This window comes from Xenopus laevis, chromosome 8L (genome assembly GCF_017654675.1).
Source record: "Xenopus laevis strain J_2021 chromosome 8L, Xenopus_laevis_v10.1, whole genome shotgun sequence".
NCBI classification, from domain to species: domain Eukaryota; kingdom Metazoa; phylum Chordata; class Amphibia; order Anura; family Pipidae; genus Xenopus; species Xenopus laevis.
The window spans coordinates 43,935,529-43,954,034 of record NC_054385.1 but is presented as its reverse complement, the minus strand read 5'-3'; the positions used below and the strand labels follow the sequence as shown (position 1 = coordinate 43,954,034).

Below are 18,506 nucleotides of genomic sequence, written 5' to 3'. Positions count from 1 at the left end.
TAATTTTGCTTGTTGAACCATGCTGTGCCAAAATAAAATTTGCTCCATCTGTTTATGCCATCCCATTTTTCATGTTTATATCTGAAAAGGCTTACAATTCTCATGCAGGCCATGCTGACTCTATAGAGATAGTGGATTTATTTTAGATACTTTTCTTAATTATTGCCATCATTTTGTTTAGCTGAATATCCAAAGAGAGATGAAAAACGTCTTCTCTGATTTCACGGAAGGCACCATCAGTTTTATTCCCACATACAAGTTTGATCCAAAAACAGATCGATGGGATTCCAGGTAGGTAGACAGTCAGTTTATCTTACAAACTGCCACTTTACAACCTAAAGCTTTGCATTGGGATAGGAATATTCTTGCTGGGATAGTTTCTTGGGATCAGAGGTTTTAAGTAAATTTACTGGGTTGATCTTGGAGTATTCCATTATTATGTCACTCACTACTGACTGGACATGCGCTGTTAGCTCTGTGTGCTCCTAGGCTACGAAAGTCATGTTGCCTGGTGGTTTTTCTTACACCAAAATACTCATAGTTGCAAAACAGAGTGAAAAATAGTATTTTGCTATTAACTTGTTTTTTTACAGTTAGCTTTATGCTCGTGCAATTGCGCTATCCTACTCACCTGAACCAGGCCTGCTTTTCTGCTTTGAAACTTAACCTGCTGGCTTGCGTTAATGGACAAAGTGTACATCTTGTCAGTCAATTGCTTATTCAAAAAGTAAGACTGTACGTGGCCAATAGTTGGCAAGGCTTAAACCATAAGCTCAGCCAGTAACAACTTCAGAGTGGTAAAAAAACAAAGCAATAGGGTATAGATTATACACTGATCTTTTAAAGGGGTTGTTCAACTTTAAAGGGGACCTGTAACCCAAAAAAATGATTCCATATCCTATTATATCACGTTAGTCAAGCAAAATAAACTTTAATTACACTATATAAATTATTTGAATCTTGTTTCCATCAGTCTGGGAATTAATAATTATAGCAAGCAGGCAGGAGCCATTTTGTGGACATTTTTATTAAGGAAAGCCTTGCATCATCTCAAAATCTTGTTTGTGCACCAGAATGGGGGCAGCTCTTCAATTTGCATTTTCCACAATCTGATTGCTATGGTCCAAACTACCCTAGCAGCCATGAACTGATTTGCTTAAGAGACTGGAATATGAATAGGAGAGGGTCTGAATAGAAAGATGAGCAATAAAAAGTAGCAATAACAACACATTTTTGTAGCCTTACATTGGTTTAAGAAAGGGTCAGTGACCCCCATTTGAAATCTGGAAAGAGTCAGAAGAGGAAGGCAAATAATTCAAAAACTATTTAAAAAAATAATGAAGACCATTTGAAAAGTTGCTTAGGATTGGCCATTCTCTAACATACTAAAAGTTAGCTTACAGATGAACTACCCCTTTATGCATTTTATCAGACAAATCTAAAATGTAAATAATAAAATGAGTGTCCTGACCCATGTGGATTTGGACATTGTTAAAAACTGCTTCATAATTAATTTTTGGTATTATGCTTTAAAATGAATGCCACTTAATGCCGGCTCTCATACACAGTGGAAAGTGTCGTGTTCCTGCCTGGTGCGATCGTATACTGTGGAGAGGGACAAACATCATGCAGCTAAAATACCGCAGCCACATGGAACTCAAAACCAGTGACCATAAACCGATCAGCTCCGTATTCAGCATTGGGGTAATTATACTTATGCTTACTAATCTTGAAAATTATTTTATAAAAGTAATTAACATTATTTTCTCCATTTAAAGAATTTCTGCATCTAAGTGAGACAAAAGCTAGTAGTTAAGGAGTAGTTTGCAGCTATGAAACTGACTACATCTGTGTCAGAGGGATTGTTCATTGTAAGCCATGAAATATTTCATGCAGGCACTTGTTGCTTTATTGCAGTGCCTTGGATCAACTATTTATATAGACTTTTATAACGTATTGGGAAGCATAGTCATTTTATGCTGCACTGCTGTGCTGATTATATAGAGAATGAGGCTCCCTCTGCTTTAATTGATAATTAGAATACACAAAACATCAATGTATTGGCCAAGGAGTTTCATACAAGGATAACGTTACCCATATTTAATTTTAACAAAAAACAAATATGGCAGCTGTTTGCAGAGTAGGAATTGATGAGAGAACGTATTGCCTAACACTGAGATCCTGTTCTACCAGGTTAAAGTTGTCGACGATCGTCGCTATCGAAAGGCATTTGAAGACATAGTGCGCATGATGGACAGAATGGAGAATGAATTTCTTCCATCTTTAAATCTCAGCAGAAGAGAAGTGAGTGTTCAGCTTGTTGATTTTGGTTGTGTAATGTTTATATGAATTGTTAAAGCCACTTTTCTGCTTGCATATCCTTGTTCATATACAGTACACCTATCGTTCCCAGTAATAGCTTCATTTCTCTAAAAGATGAATCCGTGATCTGAAATGCCATTGTTCTTTCATATCACAAATCTGTAGCATCTTTGCTCACTCGTGTCTCATTTTAAAGAACTAAACCTTAAAAAATTGAATATGGTTAAAAATGGCATGTTTTATATACTGAACTTATTGCACCAGCCTAAAGTTACAGCTTCTCAATAGCAGCAATGATCCAGGACTTCAAACTTGTCACAGGGGGTCACCATCTTGGAAACTGTCTGCTCAGTGTGCTTTGAGCAGCTGTTGAGAAGCTCGTCATCACAAATTATTAAGCAGAGAATGAGGTTGACCTGTAATATAAGCGGATGCTACAAGGCTGATTATTAAATTCTGATGCTAGCTGCACTGGTTTCTGTGCTGCCATGTAGCAATTATCTGTATTAATGACTAATCAGCCAAATATTGTGACATTTCTATTCTATTTGTACTGTACATAATGAGTGGGTCCCTAAGCTCAGTAAGTGACAGCAGCACAGAGCATGTGCAGTGAATCAGCAGAAAAGAAGATGGGGAGATACTGGGGCATCTTAAGAGACACTGATCTTTACTGCTAAAGAGCCATGATTGCCTTAGGCTGGTACAGAAGCCCAAACATAACAGTTAAACTTGAGTTCACCTTTAAATTACCGTAACCTGCCTTAAAAGTGCAGTGGACATTTCAAGCAATTATATTTCAAATTAATGGAGCAGGGATTTTTAAACATTTTGCCCCCAGCCAAACAACCATTTTGTCTAACTTAGATATATGAAGGTAGGCTTAATGAAGACAGAAGAATCTATTAAACTTTTAAAACGTATGAATGTTTGGTTCAACATTCACTACTTAAATAATGACCGAGCTGGTTTGACACTTCCCACATCTATTAGATTTGGGCCACCGGAGCTCAAAAAATGTACCTTCTGCAGGCGTCTGGTCCACCTCTAATCGATGCAGTTGCACCACTGTGCATTGCCCTCGAGCAGTTCTTTTTCCCATGTTGCACTCCAGAAGGCTTGGAGAAGGAGAGCACTCTGGGGCATTGTTCCAATTGAGTTTAGGGTGCACACAGGGCTTTAATTTAAGTGACGTAGGGCTGCTAACCATGGGTGCAGTACAGCAGCTTCATGGCTATTATTATAAAGCACTGTTAACCTAAGCTATAGCTGCCCTTTGAGTTATAAGAATTGGCACTGGTCTGTGTCGGGCAGCAATCATCCTAAAGAACGAGTGCCCTTTCTGTTTGTTTGATTTTGTATTATCTTGTTGTAATATTAACATATTATTATTATTTACAGTTTGTGTTTGAACATGTTCGGTTCCGACAGCTTCAGAAGGAGAAATTCCAGATCAAGAATGATGGGCAAGTTACATGCCACTTCTCCTTTATTCCTAAACTCAACGACACGCAGTACTGCAAACCATGGCTGCGAGCCGAACCCTGTGAAGGATATTTGGAGCCAGGTATATCTTTACATATATACAGACTCTATGTATTAAGCTAGTTTTGATGATTTTAATCAAATCCCCATTTATGGTCTGTCTACCATAAGTACCCATTTATAGTTTACATTTAATAGATGGTAGCTGTTAAAAGACCTGCTAGCTAAAAAAAAAAAAAAATCCTAATGATTTGTTCTGCTTACAAGAGAATACCAGTGTTATGAAATGTAATAATATTTATCTGTGCTATAAACATATAGGTACCTGCAATGAATTCCTGATGTCATAGCATTGTATACAAGGCTGGAAATTCTAGCAGAGTAAAGTTTCCTTTCATCTAGGCCAGTAACCCAATCAATTGGAACTCCAGGAAGTGAAGAGCTGTGGCTTTTCTTTACTTCTTCATATACCGGTATCCCATTCTTTTAGCAGCCTATTGCATCTAATTAGACAGTTTTAAAGGGGTAGTTAACTTTTAGTATGTGTGTGGCTAATTCTAAGCAACTTTTCCATTGGTCTTCATTATTTATTTTTCATAGTTTTATTATAAATTCTTTGCCCTTTTCTTCTAACTCATTCGAGCGTTCAAATAGGGGTCACTGACCCCAACTAAAAAACAAATGCTCTTTAAAGCTAAACATTAATTGTTATTGCTACTTTTTCTTACTTGTCTTTCTATTCAGACCCTCTCCTATTCATATTCCAGTCTCTTATTCAAATCAATGCATGGTTGCTAGGGTCATTTGGAATTGCAAACTGGAGAGCTGCTGAATAAAAAGCTAAATGTCAAAAACCACAAATAATAAAAAATGAAAACCAATTGCAAATTGTCTCAGAATATCACTCTCTACATCATACTAAACGTTCATTTAAAGGTGAAATTAAATAAATCAAAGGCTCTTCAATTTAATAGGATATTGTGGATATAATTAGCCTGTTTTTATTATAATACCCATTTTTAGACAAGCTTTAATGTTGTTCTGTTCTTTTTTTAAGGGGTTGTTGAATAAGAAAATCGAATATCTTAAATTCAAAATTCAAACTAATATTACCGACCTGAAAACTCAATTTGAATCGAATTCGAATAAACTCAAATTGAGGTTTTTTTTCTCCAAAAACATCTTCAAATTGGTCACTGGACCTCTCCCGTTGATTTATACATGAACTCGGCAGGTTTTAGGTGACAAATATTTGAATTTTTAAAGGGGCGTGGTTTGATAAATCTCAAAATTTGAATCAGGTTTGGATTATTCACAATTCAATTTTGAGAGTTTTCACTATAAAAAAAAAATTTGAATTAGAATTTTCAATATGACCCTTAATAAATCTGCCCCTAAGAGTTGAGATATTGCTATAGTTTGTATGTTTAGGGCATCTACTTGCTTTGCATCCAGTAAGGCTCCTTATTTCTTTTGTCTGTATACACCTTTGCTCAACACGAGTACTGAAAATAGATGCAAATTTGAAAATGTATATTGCCTGTTAACCTCCATGCAAGAAGAAAAACTCTCCTGGCTAAAAGTAAAACTTATTCTGATGACCGCATCCTGTTAAGCCGACTGTGAGAGACATGCTGCTTAATACACATAATCACTTGTAAATGTTTCCATCCCTTCGCTGAATTTTCTAATCTGGGATTTCAAGATTACGCATTCTTTCCCTTACTCGCCCTGATTTGCCTCCACCCTTATTGGCACAACCAGCAGGTTCATGAATGATCTCATACGTGTGTATCTGAAAGGGAAATGTGAGCCGTAACAAACAGGTTTACCTTGTTTGACCATAAATCTCTCTGCAGAATGATTTGAATGAAGCAGTTTGTTATATGCAAGGGAAGTAGACTTCTCAAGTAGATGAGAGCTAACCGCTCTTTGTTTTTTGTTTTATTGCATGTAGAACACACCTGTTTGCCAGGTGTATGGGACTGTAAAGGTGGCCATGCTCTTCTTGGTTGGCCTAATGCTGTTGACAAGAATCTTGTGATGTCCCCGCTAACAAGGGACATTTGCAGATAAAAATTTCAGGTTGGACGAATCCTACAAGTTCACAGGATGGTCTGTCAAATCGAAACCAAGAGCTAACATACATGCACAGAGTAATGTGGTCAGCCTTGCCGGAGAGACTCTGGGCATTTACAGCAGCTTTAGGAAATCCATTCTTTCTTTGAGTTTTGTTGTGCTAAGAGGAGGTTAAAATTCACAACCATTGCATTGAGCTTTTTGGGTTTTCAAAATCCTAACAGAGGCTTTACGCACTGTTGACTTCTTGGGGACTGTATACATGCATGCAGACCCATTTAGCTGGTATTCCAGTATGCATGGGGTAAAATAATGAAACAGCCAACATGGTGCAACCAATCGGATGTTTGCTTTCAAATAGCTGACCAGTTTAAAGGAACAATAACACCAAGCAATTTTAGTGTTTTAAAGTAATGAAAATATAATGGCAAAAATGATGTGTTTGCTTCAGAAACACTACTATAGTTCATATAAACAAGCTGTTGTGTAGCAGTGGCTGAAATTGAAAAAAGGCTATATGGCACAGGTTAAATAGTGGATAACGGATAACACCATTATGTTCTACAGAGCTTATCTGCTGTGGAACCTGAGCCTTTTCTCCTTTGAATGGCTGCCCCCATTGTTACACAGCAGCTTATTTATATAAACAATAGTAGTGTTTCTGAAGCAAACACACCAGTTTTACCAGTGCAAGGCAACACTGCATTATATTTATATTAAAAATTAATTTTTTGATGTTACTGTTCCTTTCAACTATCTGCTATAGTTTGCTAGACCTTTGATTGCGTTGCCTACCCCGGCTTAACTTTCTGGTGGTCCTCTTCTGATTTCTGTTCCTTTGCTGTTTATCTGGGAGTTTAGATTTAGTATTCGGAGTATGATTATAAGCATCAAAATAAGTTCATCAAAATTTTGCAAAACCCACTTTGTGTCTCACTGTAAAGCTGAAGCTGCATTTATCTCTTAGATACCTTGTTATGTCTACTAAACTTTTTACTCTTTCTCTCTTCTTAGAGGAAACTGTGGACATAAGCCTGGACGTATATGTCAGTAAAGACTCTGTCACCATGCTTAACTCAGGGGAGGACAGGATTGAAGATATCTTAGTCCTTCACCTTGATCGAGGCAAGGATTACTTCTTAACCATCAGTGGGAGCTACCTAGTCAGCTGTTTCAGTACATCATTGGAGGCCCTCTGCCGAATGAAAAGGCCCATACGGGAAATTCCAGTCACCAAACTCATAGACCTGGTAAGTAAGGCAGGAAAAAATAAACAGTTTATGAAGTTGAGCTAAAATTCTTGTGCACATTTTGATTTATTTCATACCCACTGTTGTGTGCGTTGTCTCTCGATGCTGTCCCTTATGAAGTGATATAACGTAAACATGATGCGCTTACACTGCTGTATTCAAATAAATCAAACCCCTGCTCTAAACGATCATTCTCATTGGTTTAACTAACAACATGAAAAATCCCTGTGTGATATTCTTTGGAGAACAGTGCAAGGCCAGTTCGTATCACTCAGTTTTTTGTTATCCCACGAATAGTATGTGTTTCTATATGAACTGACTTGCATATATAATGTGACTTTTCACAGCTCTGTGTTTTCAGAAGCCACAATAGGAGGCAGATAGTGATGTATGCAACTGTCAACACAGTGCCCATTCAATATCCGAGTGCTTGAGTTCATTATTGCACCCCCAGCCAGTGCAGATATGACTGCAAAATGTTTCCAGAATGTTAGAATATATCTCATATATCATCCAAATTATAGTAAATTAGAACTCTGTCTTAAAATGCACCTAACATTAACTGTTTCTTTCTGGAATCCACTAACAGCAGATCATGGCACGCTATAAAACCCTATACTTCATATTTTTAACATCTGAAATTGGTACATCTCACCATTTCTTTTTCCCCTCTCTCTGCCACCTGATTTCTTTTGCTCTTAGGGAGAAGACAGCTTCTCAGAGAAGGTAACCCAATATAGACTATAGGATTTGTATTTCTCCCTGTTGTTGTTGGTGATGTGATCTTATCTGTACAGTAATGTCTTTGTGTTAGTCTCTGCCATTCCCTGTCAGAGAAGCTTTCCAAGGGTTCAGGCCTCTCTTTCATCCAAGCAATTTAAGGGGCAATATATATTTATATATATATATATTAATCAGGATATCGATTCATTGGTGCAAGAAGCACAATTGTTTATTCCAGCTGTCCCAGCTCAGTGCGTGAAGTGTAATAAAGCATTAATAAAACAATATGTTTTTTTTTTTTTTACTATTATAATTTTTCCAATAAAATATTGGGCTCACATAGAACACAGGTATATATATTGCCTCTTATTGCTGGGTGTTCATATTGGCGTTATAGTTATTGTCATTAGTCTTCATTCTGTCCCATTTCTGTTTGTGCTCATTCACACTATACTTACTTTATCTGTTGTGTGAGATTAGAACTCACCACAGAAAAAATCACCCACTTTCTATTCATTCCTAAGGGACTATTAATAAGAAACTCTAACTTTCACCCTTTGATAAATACACTTCTAATAATAACATAGGAATAGAAAGTGGGTGACTTTTTCTGTGGTGAGCTGTAGTTTCACACTTCAATAAAACTGCCCCTATGTATGTTCTAGAACAGAGGTCCCCAACCTTTTTTTACCCGTGAGCCACATTCAAATGTAAAAAGAGATGGAGAGCAACACAAGCATAAAATAGTCCCATGGGGTGCCAAATAAGGGCTGTGATTGGCCATTTGGTTGCCCCTATGTGGACTGGAAGCCTACAAAAGGCTCTACTTGGTACTATACTTAGTTTTTATGCAATTAAAACTTGCTTCCAAGCCTGGAATTCAAAAATAAGCATCTGCTCTGAGGACACAGAGAGCAACATTCAAGGGGTTGGAGAGCAACATGTTGCTCGCGAGCTACTGGTTGGGGATCACTGTTCTAGAATGTCTTATTCCTAGCAACTTTGCTATTGGTCTTCATTTTTTTTTTTAAAAAAATTCCTTCATCTCTTCAGCTTTCAAATTGAGTTTATTGACCCCCAGCAGCCAAAAACTATTGCTCGTCGAGGCTACAATTTTTTTTAGTTTACACTGCTTCCTATTCAGTCCCTCATTTACTCATATTCCAGTTTCTCATATAAAACACTGCCTGGCTGCCAAGGTAAATAAGACCAGAAAGCTAAATACCTAGAGAAAAAAAAAACACAATTAAAATAAAAAATGAAGTCCAATTGGAAATTGTCTCAGAATATCAATGTCTACATCACACTAAAAGCCCCTTGAAAAAAGGGCATACAGCTGAAAACAACATTTTGGCAACCCTTGCAAAATTGCATATTTTGTTGATTGTGAAACGTTGGACAAAACTACTACAGAAATCCAAGTATTAGCAAATGTTAATGCACAGTTTATTTTACAAACTTAGGAACAAAGATAATGGTAACTGTGTCATGTGCAAAAGTTTAGTTAAAGGGATTCTGTCATGATTTTTATGGTGTAGTTTTTATTTCTAAATTACACTGTTTACACTGCAAATAATTACTTTACCATATAAAATTGTATTTCCTGAATCAGCAAGTGTATTTTTTTAAGTTGTAATATTGGTGTGTAGGCGCCATCTCAGGTCATTTTGCCTGGTCATGTGCTTTCAGAAAGAGCCAGCACTTTAGGATGGAACTGCTTTCTGACAGGCTTTTTTTTCTCCTACTCAGTTGTAACTAAATGTGTCTCAGTGGGACCTGGATTTTTACTATTTTTCTCCTACCAGGCAGCTGTTATCTTGTGTCATGGAGTTGCTATCTGTTTACCTTCCCATTGTTCTGTTGTTAGGCTGCTGGGGGGGAGGGGGTGATATCACTCCAACTTGCAGTACAGCAGTAAAGAGTGACTGAAGTTTATCAGAAGACAATTGACAATGACTGGGGGCAGCTGGGAAACTGACAATATGTCTAGCCCCATGTCAGATTTTAAAATTAAATATAAAAAAAAAACTGTTTGCTCTTTTGAGAAACGGATTTCAGTGCAGAATTCGACTGGAGCAACACTATTACCTGATGCGTTTTGTGGGGGGGGGAAAAAAACATGTTTTCCCATGACAGTATCCCTTTAAGTATTTAGTAACACCAGATCCCATCCTGTAAATGCTTTTTGTATCCAGCTAAGTCTTTCATTCTTGTAGGAATTTTTGCCCACTCTTTCATGCTGATCACTGCTAATTCCGAGATCTTCTTGGGGTGCCTTTCAGGATCTACCCACAGATAGTCAATGTGGGGGCCATTCCTAAACCTGGGACTGTTTCACATTGATATGCAGAATTTGCTGATATTTAGTGGAATCCATTCTGCCAGTGTTTATCGCTGAACAAGTGGGAGGATGTCCAAACTTTGGCACTTGCCAACAAGATCTGAAAGGCTCTTAGCTGGATAATAAATACATTTGCAAGCTGGGTGTGTTACTATACACATTAACATTTGCTGGGATTTTTTTTAACCCACTGATTCCTGTAGTTGTGCACTACTTTTCACTTCCAAAACGAATTAATTATGTTGTTTGGCAAGTGGTGCCCAAACGTTTGCCTTCAGCTGCATACATAGGGTAAAGTAAAACATGATGATCAGTTCTCGTACTCCACGTGACAGAACCAATCGGATATAAAAGACTCTTCCTGATGCATGGAAATACATTTTTGCTATTCTACCCAACTGTTTTCTGGTCAGAACAGCAGAGGGCGCTCAGCATACACGATACATGTAAGAACTGCAAACATGAAAATCTACACACAATAATGGAAATTGTAAATGTACTTACTTTACCCTATGTGTCTCCTTTAAACAAAGACTCTCTCTAAAACATGGTGAGAAATGTATTTATTGCTTGTTGCGCAATGTAAATTGCAGGCCAGAAGATATGCAAGCTAATAGCCGGGCGATGTAACTCTGCTCATTATTTAGTTTCATTTGAAATAAAATGTCCATGAAAACTAAATAACTGACTGCAGTAATAATAACGGACGTACTGCTTCTTTGTGAAAGTAGCTTGTATCTTTAGCCTGCTATTATGGAGATATTCTCCACTGTTTTTTTTTATTTATTTTTTAATGTAACTTTCCTTGCAGTGCACACAGTGAGTTCTACAGTAGTTATTACATCTCTTTATTCCCTTAGGAGAAAGCAGCTCTGCAGATGCTTCCAGATGAAAGTGATGGGGCAGCTGACAAGCCCATGAAAATCCCAAAGGAGATCTGGCTCTTGGTCGATCACTTATATAAAAACTCTTGCCACCAGGTTTGTTGGGGGTGCATGTGTCCGTTCTTACAGTATCCATAAAACAGACATCTACAAACACCTTTTAGCTAAAATTGGTAGGTGTAGGTTGGCCTAAAACAGTGATCCCCAACCAGTAGCTCGTGAGCAACATGTTGCTCCCCAACCTCTTGGATGTTGCTCCCAGTGGCCTCAAAGCAGGTGCTTATTTTTGAATTCCAGGCTTGGAGACAAGATTTGTTGCATAAAAACCAGATGTACTGCCAAACAGAGCCTCCAGTAGGATGCCAGTCCACATAGGGGCTACTAATAGCCAATCACATCCCTTATTTGGCGCCACCCAGGAACATTTTTCATGCTTGTGTTGCTCCCCAACTCTTTTTACATCTGAATGTTGCTCACGAGTGAATAAGGTTGGGGACCCCTGGCCTAAAAGGTGTTTTTTAAAACGTGGAATGGCAAATGCAACATTGAGTCTGCCCTAGGACTGGCATTCTGACAAAAATGAGTCTAACTTTAGGAGGCTGTATTTCATTTCTATGTTTGCTTTTGTGTTAGCTATGTGTGTATGTACAGTATGTTTGGTTCCTCATAGCTATATTTACATTGTGCTTCTCTAGTTGTCTTTGTGAGTGTGGTTGTGCAAAGAGTAGTTTTCAGCAGCTGCACTTTGTCCTTTCCAAAGCCGCCTCTCTCAGCACTAACGTCACAGTGTTCCATGCTGTTCATTTTAAATCAAACTTTCCTAATGTAACGCACAACGAGTTCATGTACTTATTGCTTCAATGCAGTTCCCCATAGCAGCCACTCAGTTTAGTTTTTACTGTGTTAAGGTGGCCATACACGGGCAGATTAAAGCTGCCGATATCGGTCCTTTAGACTGTGAAGGGGACAAACGAAACGACTGCCACTGGAACCTTGGACATGTTAACCCTTCAGACTGATTCAGCAGTTTATCTGCCCGTGTGTGGGGGCTCCCGACTGGTCCTCCTGATCAATATCAGGCCAAAAATCAGCCACATATCGATCAGTCAAGTTTGATTTTTTTTCTATGATCCAGGACATTATCGGCTAGTTGATGCGGTCCGGCGCCCATTCGCAGCATTGTAATCCGATCGTTCGGCTTCACCCGATATCGCCCAGCCATTAGAAGGCATATTGGGTTAAGACCCGCTCGTTTGTCAATCTTGCCAAACAAGCGGATCTTATAGTGTATGGCCACCTTTAAGTACACAATAAGATCAGACTATTCGGGCAGGGTCATTAAATTAGCTAGTCTCTGCCTTATTTTGTTTTTTGAGATTTTATATTTATTTATTTGTTTAATAGTGCAGGGGAACTCTATGGTTTTTCACATTCTCTTTCCTGTTTTACAGGAGGATCTCTTTCAGACCCCAGGAAAACAAGAGGAGTTGCAGCAGATTATTGAATGTTTAGATACCAGCATTCCGGAGACAATCCGTATCCTTAACAGGCTGATGAATCCGTAATATTGCATAGAATTGTTTTTCCTTCACCATATAAATACAAATAATAACATGCAGCCAAAAATGCATCCAGTGGAGGGTACAGAGTATGCAGACTAATATTAAAAATGAATGTCGACCTTAACTCAGCCTCTCTAGCTGGTAGTAACCATTCTGTTGCAGAAGCGTTACTGATCTTTTTGGAAGCATTGCCAGAACCAGTGATTTGTTACGAGCTGTACCAGAGATGCGTTGACTGCTCCCATGATACCCGACTGTGCCGACAGGTATAAAAGCAGTGTAGTTATTATGCTCTAATAGCTTATATTGTAGCGGCAGATAATTAGTATTGATGAGCAACATTTTGGGCTAGGTTTAGCTATGAAAATTGACACCCAAAGACTCTAATTGCTGCGTGTCAATAATTTGTTAACCAGTTTGTCGATTGTCGAAAAACATTGTCGCCCATGGACTCGAATTTTTGCCGTTTTGCAAAGTTTTGGCGAAACGAGTCAGATTTGCCATCACTGCTGATTAGCTCTTCCTTAAATTTTATCAAGCATATTTTATGTGTGTGTTTCGATTTAAAGGGACGTTGGAGCTGTTATAACCCATGGAACATGGAGCATAATTTCTACCAATGTTTTTTTTGCCTGCAGAGATGTGGTAACCCACAGAAATAGTCGACTAACCTTCATATCTTTGTACATGCTGTATTACATTGCTATCATGATTCCTCAGTAGGGGAACAAACGTCAGCCATATATGCTGCATATTAAAAAGATACTGACACCAGAAATTAAACCTTTTTTTACATCTATCATTGTGTTTGCATGTAATCTATAATTTTGCCATAAAAGTATTTGCAGATGCTTTTACATTACACATCTGATCCCCCATGTTCCTCTAGGAGGGGGCTGCCATATTTGCGTTTCAGTAATCTGTTAGTATCAGGTTGGCAAAACAGGTTTTGGAACTTCAAGTATCAATTACTTACAAAAACAGATGAGTGAAAAATTATCAACATGACCTATAGGTAACTTTTAATGTACATTCAGAATTATTTTTCTTGTCAGTATCACTTTAAGTGGGCCCATAAATGTATGTATGTCTCTGAGGTGGATTCCTTCCACCTGACTCTTGCCATTTATTGTCACAGTCCGTGATGTTTCCCATCTTTCACACACAGGTGATTTCTCAGCTGCCACGTTGTCATCGAAACGTTTTCCGCTATTTAATGGCATTTCTGAGAGAGCTGCTTAAGTACACTGGAGACAACAACCTAAGTGCCAACATGATCGGTAAGGGCTCAGCATATCACTTTTTTGTATTCTGCTCCAGAAGGACCTGTGTTACATCTGCACATTCCAAATTTCCAGTGCGTGCCTGCGGGCGAGCCTATCTGCTCAGCATAAAATATGATTGTGCCATTGTCTGACAAAGTAATTTTTTTGCCCCTCTCAATTTCAAACCCCTTTTTTACTTTTCTGTTTTAAACAGCTACAGTCTTTACTAGCCTCCTGCTACGACCTCCACCAAACTTGATCGGGAAACAGACACCGAGCGAACGGCAACGGGGGATCAATTTCATTCTGGGATTCCTTTTGTCAACTGATGAGGAGCAAGCCATATCAGGCGTGCTGTAGAGGATTAAAACAAGTAGGCACGTGGGCCAGGCTGCTACAGAGCCAAAGGACTATGACTGGGAACATTGCATCTGCTTCTTATGGCAGGGACAGAAAAAAGAAAAAGCCTATAGCAGTTGTTTAGTACTGTACCCATGCGTATTCCAGTGTAGTGTATAACATGATCTCCAAAGAATGGACCACACTTCCTAGTTGGTTTATCTGTACAAGGTGTAGATCTGTTTCCGTGCTTTCATACTGTGAAAACACAAGTCACCTTGTATATTAGCCATGATTGTGAAGCACCAGTCACCTTGTATATTAGCCACAATTGTGAAACACCAGTCACCTTGTACAATAGCCATGAACCCACCCCCCTCCTTGTCATGCTTTTGTCAGTCCCGTCTCGAACAGTGGTGCCATTGTCACGGCTCTTTCCTTTTTCTTTTTGTTTGATTTCATTGTGTAGATATATATATATGATGTTGGGAAACATTAACTGCCTGTCATTCTGCCTCATAAGATTCACACGATTTTAGTTTTGCACTTGGCAGGGATTAGCAGCCATGTTCACTCTCCAAGTGACTGTTCATGGCCTGTGATCATTATTTTGTTTTTAACTGTATTTAAATATTTTCTCAAAATTTATGTCGATATACGTGTTGACTTGCTCTGGGGTTTCGGATAGTTTTTCTTATACTTGCAGATGAGACGGCTGTGTTGGTAACTTAAAGCACCTTAGAACCAAGCCAAAGGTTAATTACATTTTTCAGCCAGATCCTGCTATTGTTCTTATTAAGTTAATATTCCGGGAGTATTACAGATACTGAAGGGCACCTGGCATATGTACAATGGCATATATCAGTGATGCCAAGTAAAAATTCCCAAAGGCAAATAAGGGGGGTTAAATTAAGGTAGCAATCATCATGGAACATCCCTGAACATAGACACGTGCTCATCAGCTTTTTAAGGGGACAGTTTACTCCCGAGCATCATCTGCCATGGAATGGAATGTTTATTATTGGCAAGCGGGGGCTGCTAGTTTGATGGTTTTGTATTTAAGAGGGAATTAAACCAATCAGAGGTGTTCACTTTGGGTGTGTACTCATGAATGGGTGTCTGCTGCTTTCAAGTGCAAACAAAAGGACCGATGAGGACAACTATTAGTTAATGTAAAGATTTGACAGTTGTAGTTCTGCAGCAGCGGGAGTAGAAATGGCTGCCTATACCAGCAGAATCCTCTTGGCCCAGGGGCACTTTCCATAAGAGAGGTTATATTGCTAGCAAGCAGTTCATAAGTGGGTATTAAAATATACTCATGGTGTTGTTTTAAAGGAATAGTAACGTCAAAAAATAAGTGTTTTAAGGTAATGAAAATATAATGCAGTGTTCACCTGCACTGGTACAACTCGTGTGTTTGCTTCATAAACACTACTATTGTTTATATAAACAAGCTGCTGTGTAGCAATGGGGGCAGCCATTCAAAGGAGAAAAGGCTCAGCTTACACAGCAGATAGCAAATAAGCTCTGTCTGTCTAATGGTGTTATCTGTTATCAATTAGTTAACCTGTGTCATATAGCTGTTTTTCAATTACCGCCATTGCTCCACAGCAGCTTGTTTATATGAACTATATTAGTGTTTCTGAAGCAAACACGGCAGTTTTACCAGTGCAGGGCAACACTACATGATATTCATTACTTTAAAACACTTTACTTTTTTGGTGTTACTGTTCCTTTAAGCATAAAGGCTACAGCACTACAATAGGCAGCAAATAGCCTGAGTCACAATACAGGTCACTGCACACAAATGCTTAAGCCTTTCTAAGTTGGGGGTCCGCCTGTCACCGCTATTATTGCTCTCAAATGCTGACCATTTTGACTGCCCCATATTCATAAAGTATTTTTTTTTATTTTGCAGAAAGGACAAACACTACATAAAATAAATAACTTTATCTGTACACATACACCCTCCACTCACCATATTTTTTTTTTTTTAATGCATGTACTTCCTCTTCTATTGGCTAATTGGACGCATGAGTATGCCGTGGGAAACAACCATACTTGTAAAATGAATGACAAGGAAAGTCGTATTAAAGTAATATTAAGCCGGAAGCCATAACATTCTTCCATATGTTGATGAAGCCACCTCTTCTTAAAATGGAACATTTTAATATTCAAATTAAGACTCGACTTTACTGTTTAGTGCTGTTCTGCCTTTAATGGGCTACACATAGGTATGAGGCATTTAACACATTTTGCATGTTGGTACTAGGGGTTCGTCTTTGTATACAGGTCCAATAAGGCTCAAGGTTCTTATTCATTTCATTCACTGTATGTGTGCAAGTTCATGCGGAGCAAATGTGTAACACAGGGCGATCTGTGCCACTTTCCATTAAAAGGAATATCTCTTGTCTTTTTTTTTAGCACATAAATATTCCTTGTATCAATTGGTCGTCAGTTTTTGTTAGTTTATTTAAAAATTCACAGCGACATTTCATGCCTGCAGTCAGTATCAATAGGATCAGAACAATACGACCAATCAGATTTGTAGTCACACCAAATATTTATGAAGGGGATCAGCTTAAAGGAGAAGGAAAGCTACCGAAGCAATATATTGCCAGTAGATTAGCCCCAATAGTGCAAGCTAGTGATGTGTGGGCCGGCCCAATAACGGTGGGGGGGGTTCAGGCCGACCTCACTCTTCCTTGCGCCATCGTCAACTTTCAACTTCCAGGTTTGTCTTTTATAGACGCTGAGCCTGTTCACCCCACCCCTATTGTGACATCATCGGCGGGGCGAGTTTTTCCCTGCTCACTTATCGCTCTGGGCTCAGATTAGAGAAGGGGGGGGAAGCAGACTGAGCATGCTCAAGCCTGTGCCCTGGAGGTTTAAGCTGAAAGAAGGAAGTCTGATACAGAATCCTATCTATACACAAAAGAAGGAAAGAAATTGTGTTTCTTTTGACAGGAGATCTTCCTATCCGTATACCAAATGGCCAAAAAAAAGGTTGAAAGCAAATTTAATTTTAAAGGAGAAGGAAAGTCATGGTGCACTTGGTGCCAAATGTTAGGCACCCCCAAGTGATTGTGCAGAAAACTGTCCTTTATTCAGAATATAGCCATTTATTATCAAGCCACTTAATAATAACGGGGTTAAACCCGTGAGCACCGTCTTCCTCTTACTTCCGCAGCTGCACATGCGTATTAGAGAGAAATGCCGAACTTTTAACTAAAAATCCAGCTTTTATTATTCTCAAGAGGAACGCGGGTTTAGTTGTGTGTTTTCTTTCTAAAGTCAACAACTGTCAGTGTTGGGTGCCTGGCCTTCATTGGAGCGTTCGATAGTAAATCTTCACGATTCAGCCCTGCAAGTGAAGGCAAATGCATTTCTGAATAGAGTTATCGCCCCTTTCTGGAAATGACGCAGAATAAAATATTGAAGAACGCCTTATTTTTGATATCTGTTTTGAGCAGATCTTGTCCAATATGCCAAGAATTATATTCCTGAACTCCAAGCATCTCCCAATGTATTGATAGTCAATCAATGGTACAGGGGTTGTGCTTTATTCAGAATATAGCCATTTATTATTAAGCCACTCAAGACAAATTTAATGACTTAATTAATGAGCAAATCCTCTAATGTAATATATACATGTTATGAACTGGACTTCTCGTTGTGCCACTGATCCATTGCTCATGTCTTGTTTCCTCGATGGTACTTTCATTTATACAGAGCTGCTCTCAGCCATTTAGCCAAAGGGATATCCTTTATATAATGATGATTTCAATTATATAAGATCTGTTCATGTATCCAATGTTACCACCAGCATGCTTTGCACAGTCAGGATGAGCCATTCATTTGGTCCCAAGGCCAACCATCAGAAACCCGTTATCCAGAAAGCTCCAAATTACAGAAAGGCCGTCTTCCATAGACTCCATTTCATACAAATTTTTAAAATCCTTTTTCTCTGTGATTATAAAACAGTACCTCCTACTTGATCCGAACTAAGATATAATTAATCCTTATTGGAAGCAAAACCAGCCTATTGGGTTTATTTAATATTTACATTATTTTCTAGTAGACTTACGGTATGAAGATCCAAATTAGACTATAGGTATGAAACCGGGAAACCCTGAGCATTCTGGATAGCAGGTGCCATACTTGTAGTAATTGTTTATTCCGTGTGACTTGCTAGGCCTTTGCTTTAAGACCTATTTGTGTATAAATACATTCCACGGCCATAAAGCAATACAGGA

At 38.6% G+C, this 18,506-nt stretch overlaps 1 protein-coding gene across 2 annotated transcripts in view; it reads left to right on the top strand.

The window, feature by feature from the left end:
• The window catches only part of ocrl.L (oculocerebrorenal syndrome of Lowe L homeolog), a 42,927-nt gene extending 28,029 nt beyond the window's left edge, over positions 1 to 14,898 (top strand). Inside the window, exons 14-24 of one of the 2 annotated variants that reach the window (XM_018229874.2) lie at positions 182 to 291; positions 1,569 to 1,704; positions 2,194 to 2,304; positions 3,724 to 3,889; positions 6,901 to 7,136; positions 7,839 to 7,862; positions 11,061 to 11,180; positions 12,536 to 12,620; positions 12,785 to 12,912; positions 13,815 to 13,926; positions 14,126 to 14,898. In XM_018229874.2, the coding sequence (XP_018085363.1) occupies positions 182 to 291; positions 1,569 to 1,704; positions 2,194 to 2,304; positions 3,724 to 3,889; positions 6,901 to 7,136; positions 7,839 to 7,862; positions 11,061 to 11,180; positions 12,536 to 12,620; positions 12,785 to 12,912; positions 13,815 to 13,926; positions 14,126 to 14,271 (1,374 nt within the window). In that variant the 3' untranslated portion in view covers positions 14,272 to 14,898. The remainder of the gene's footprint in view (positions 1 to 181; positions 292 to 1,568; positions 1,705 to 2,193; positions 2,305 to 3,723; positions 3,890 to 6,900; positions 7,137 to 7,838; positions 7,863 to 11,060; positions 11,181 to 12,535; positions 12,621 to 12,784; positions 12,913 to 13,814; positions 13,927 to 14,125) is intronic. The other variant, XM_018229875.2, reaches the window with a different exon arrangement.
• The last annotated feature ends 3,608 nt before the right edge of the window (positions 14,899 to 18,506 follow it).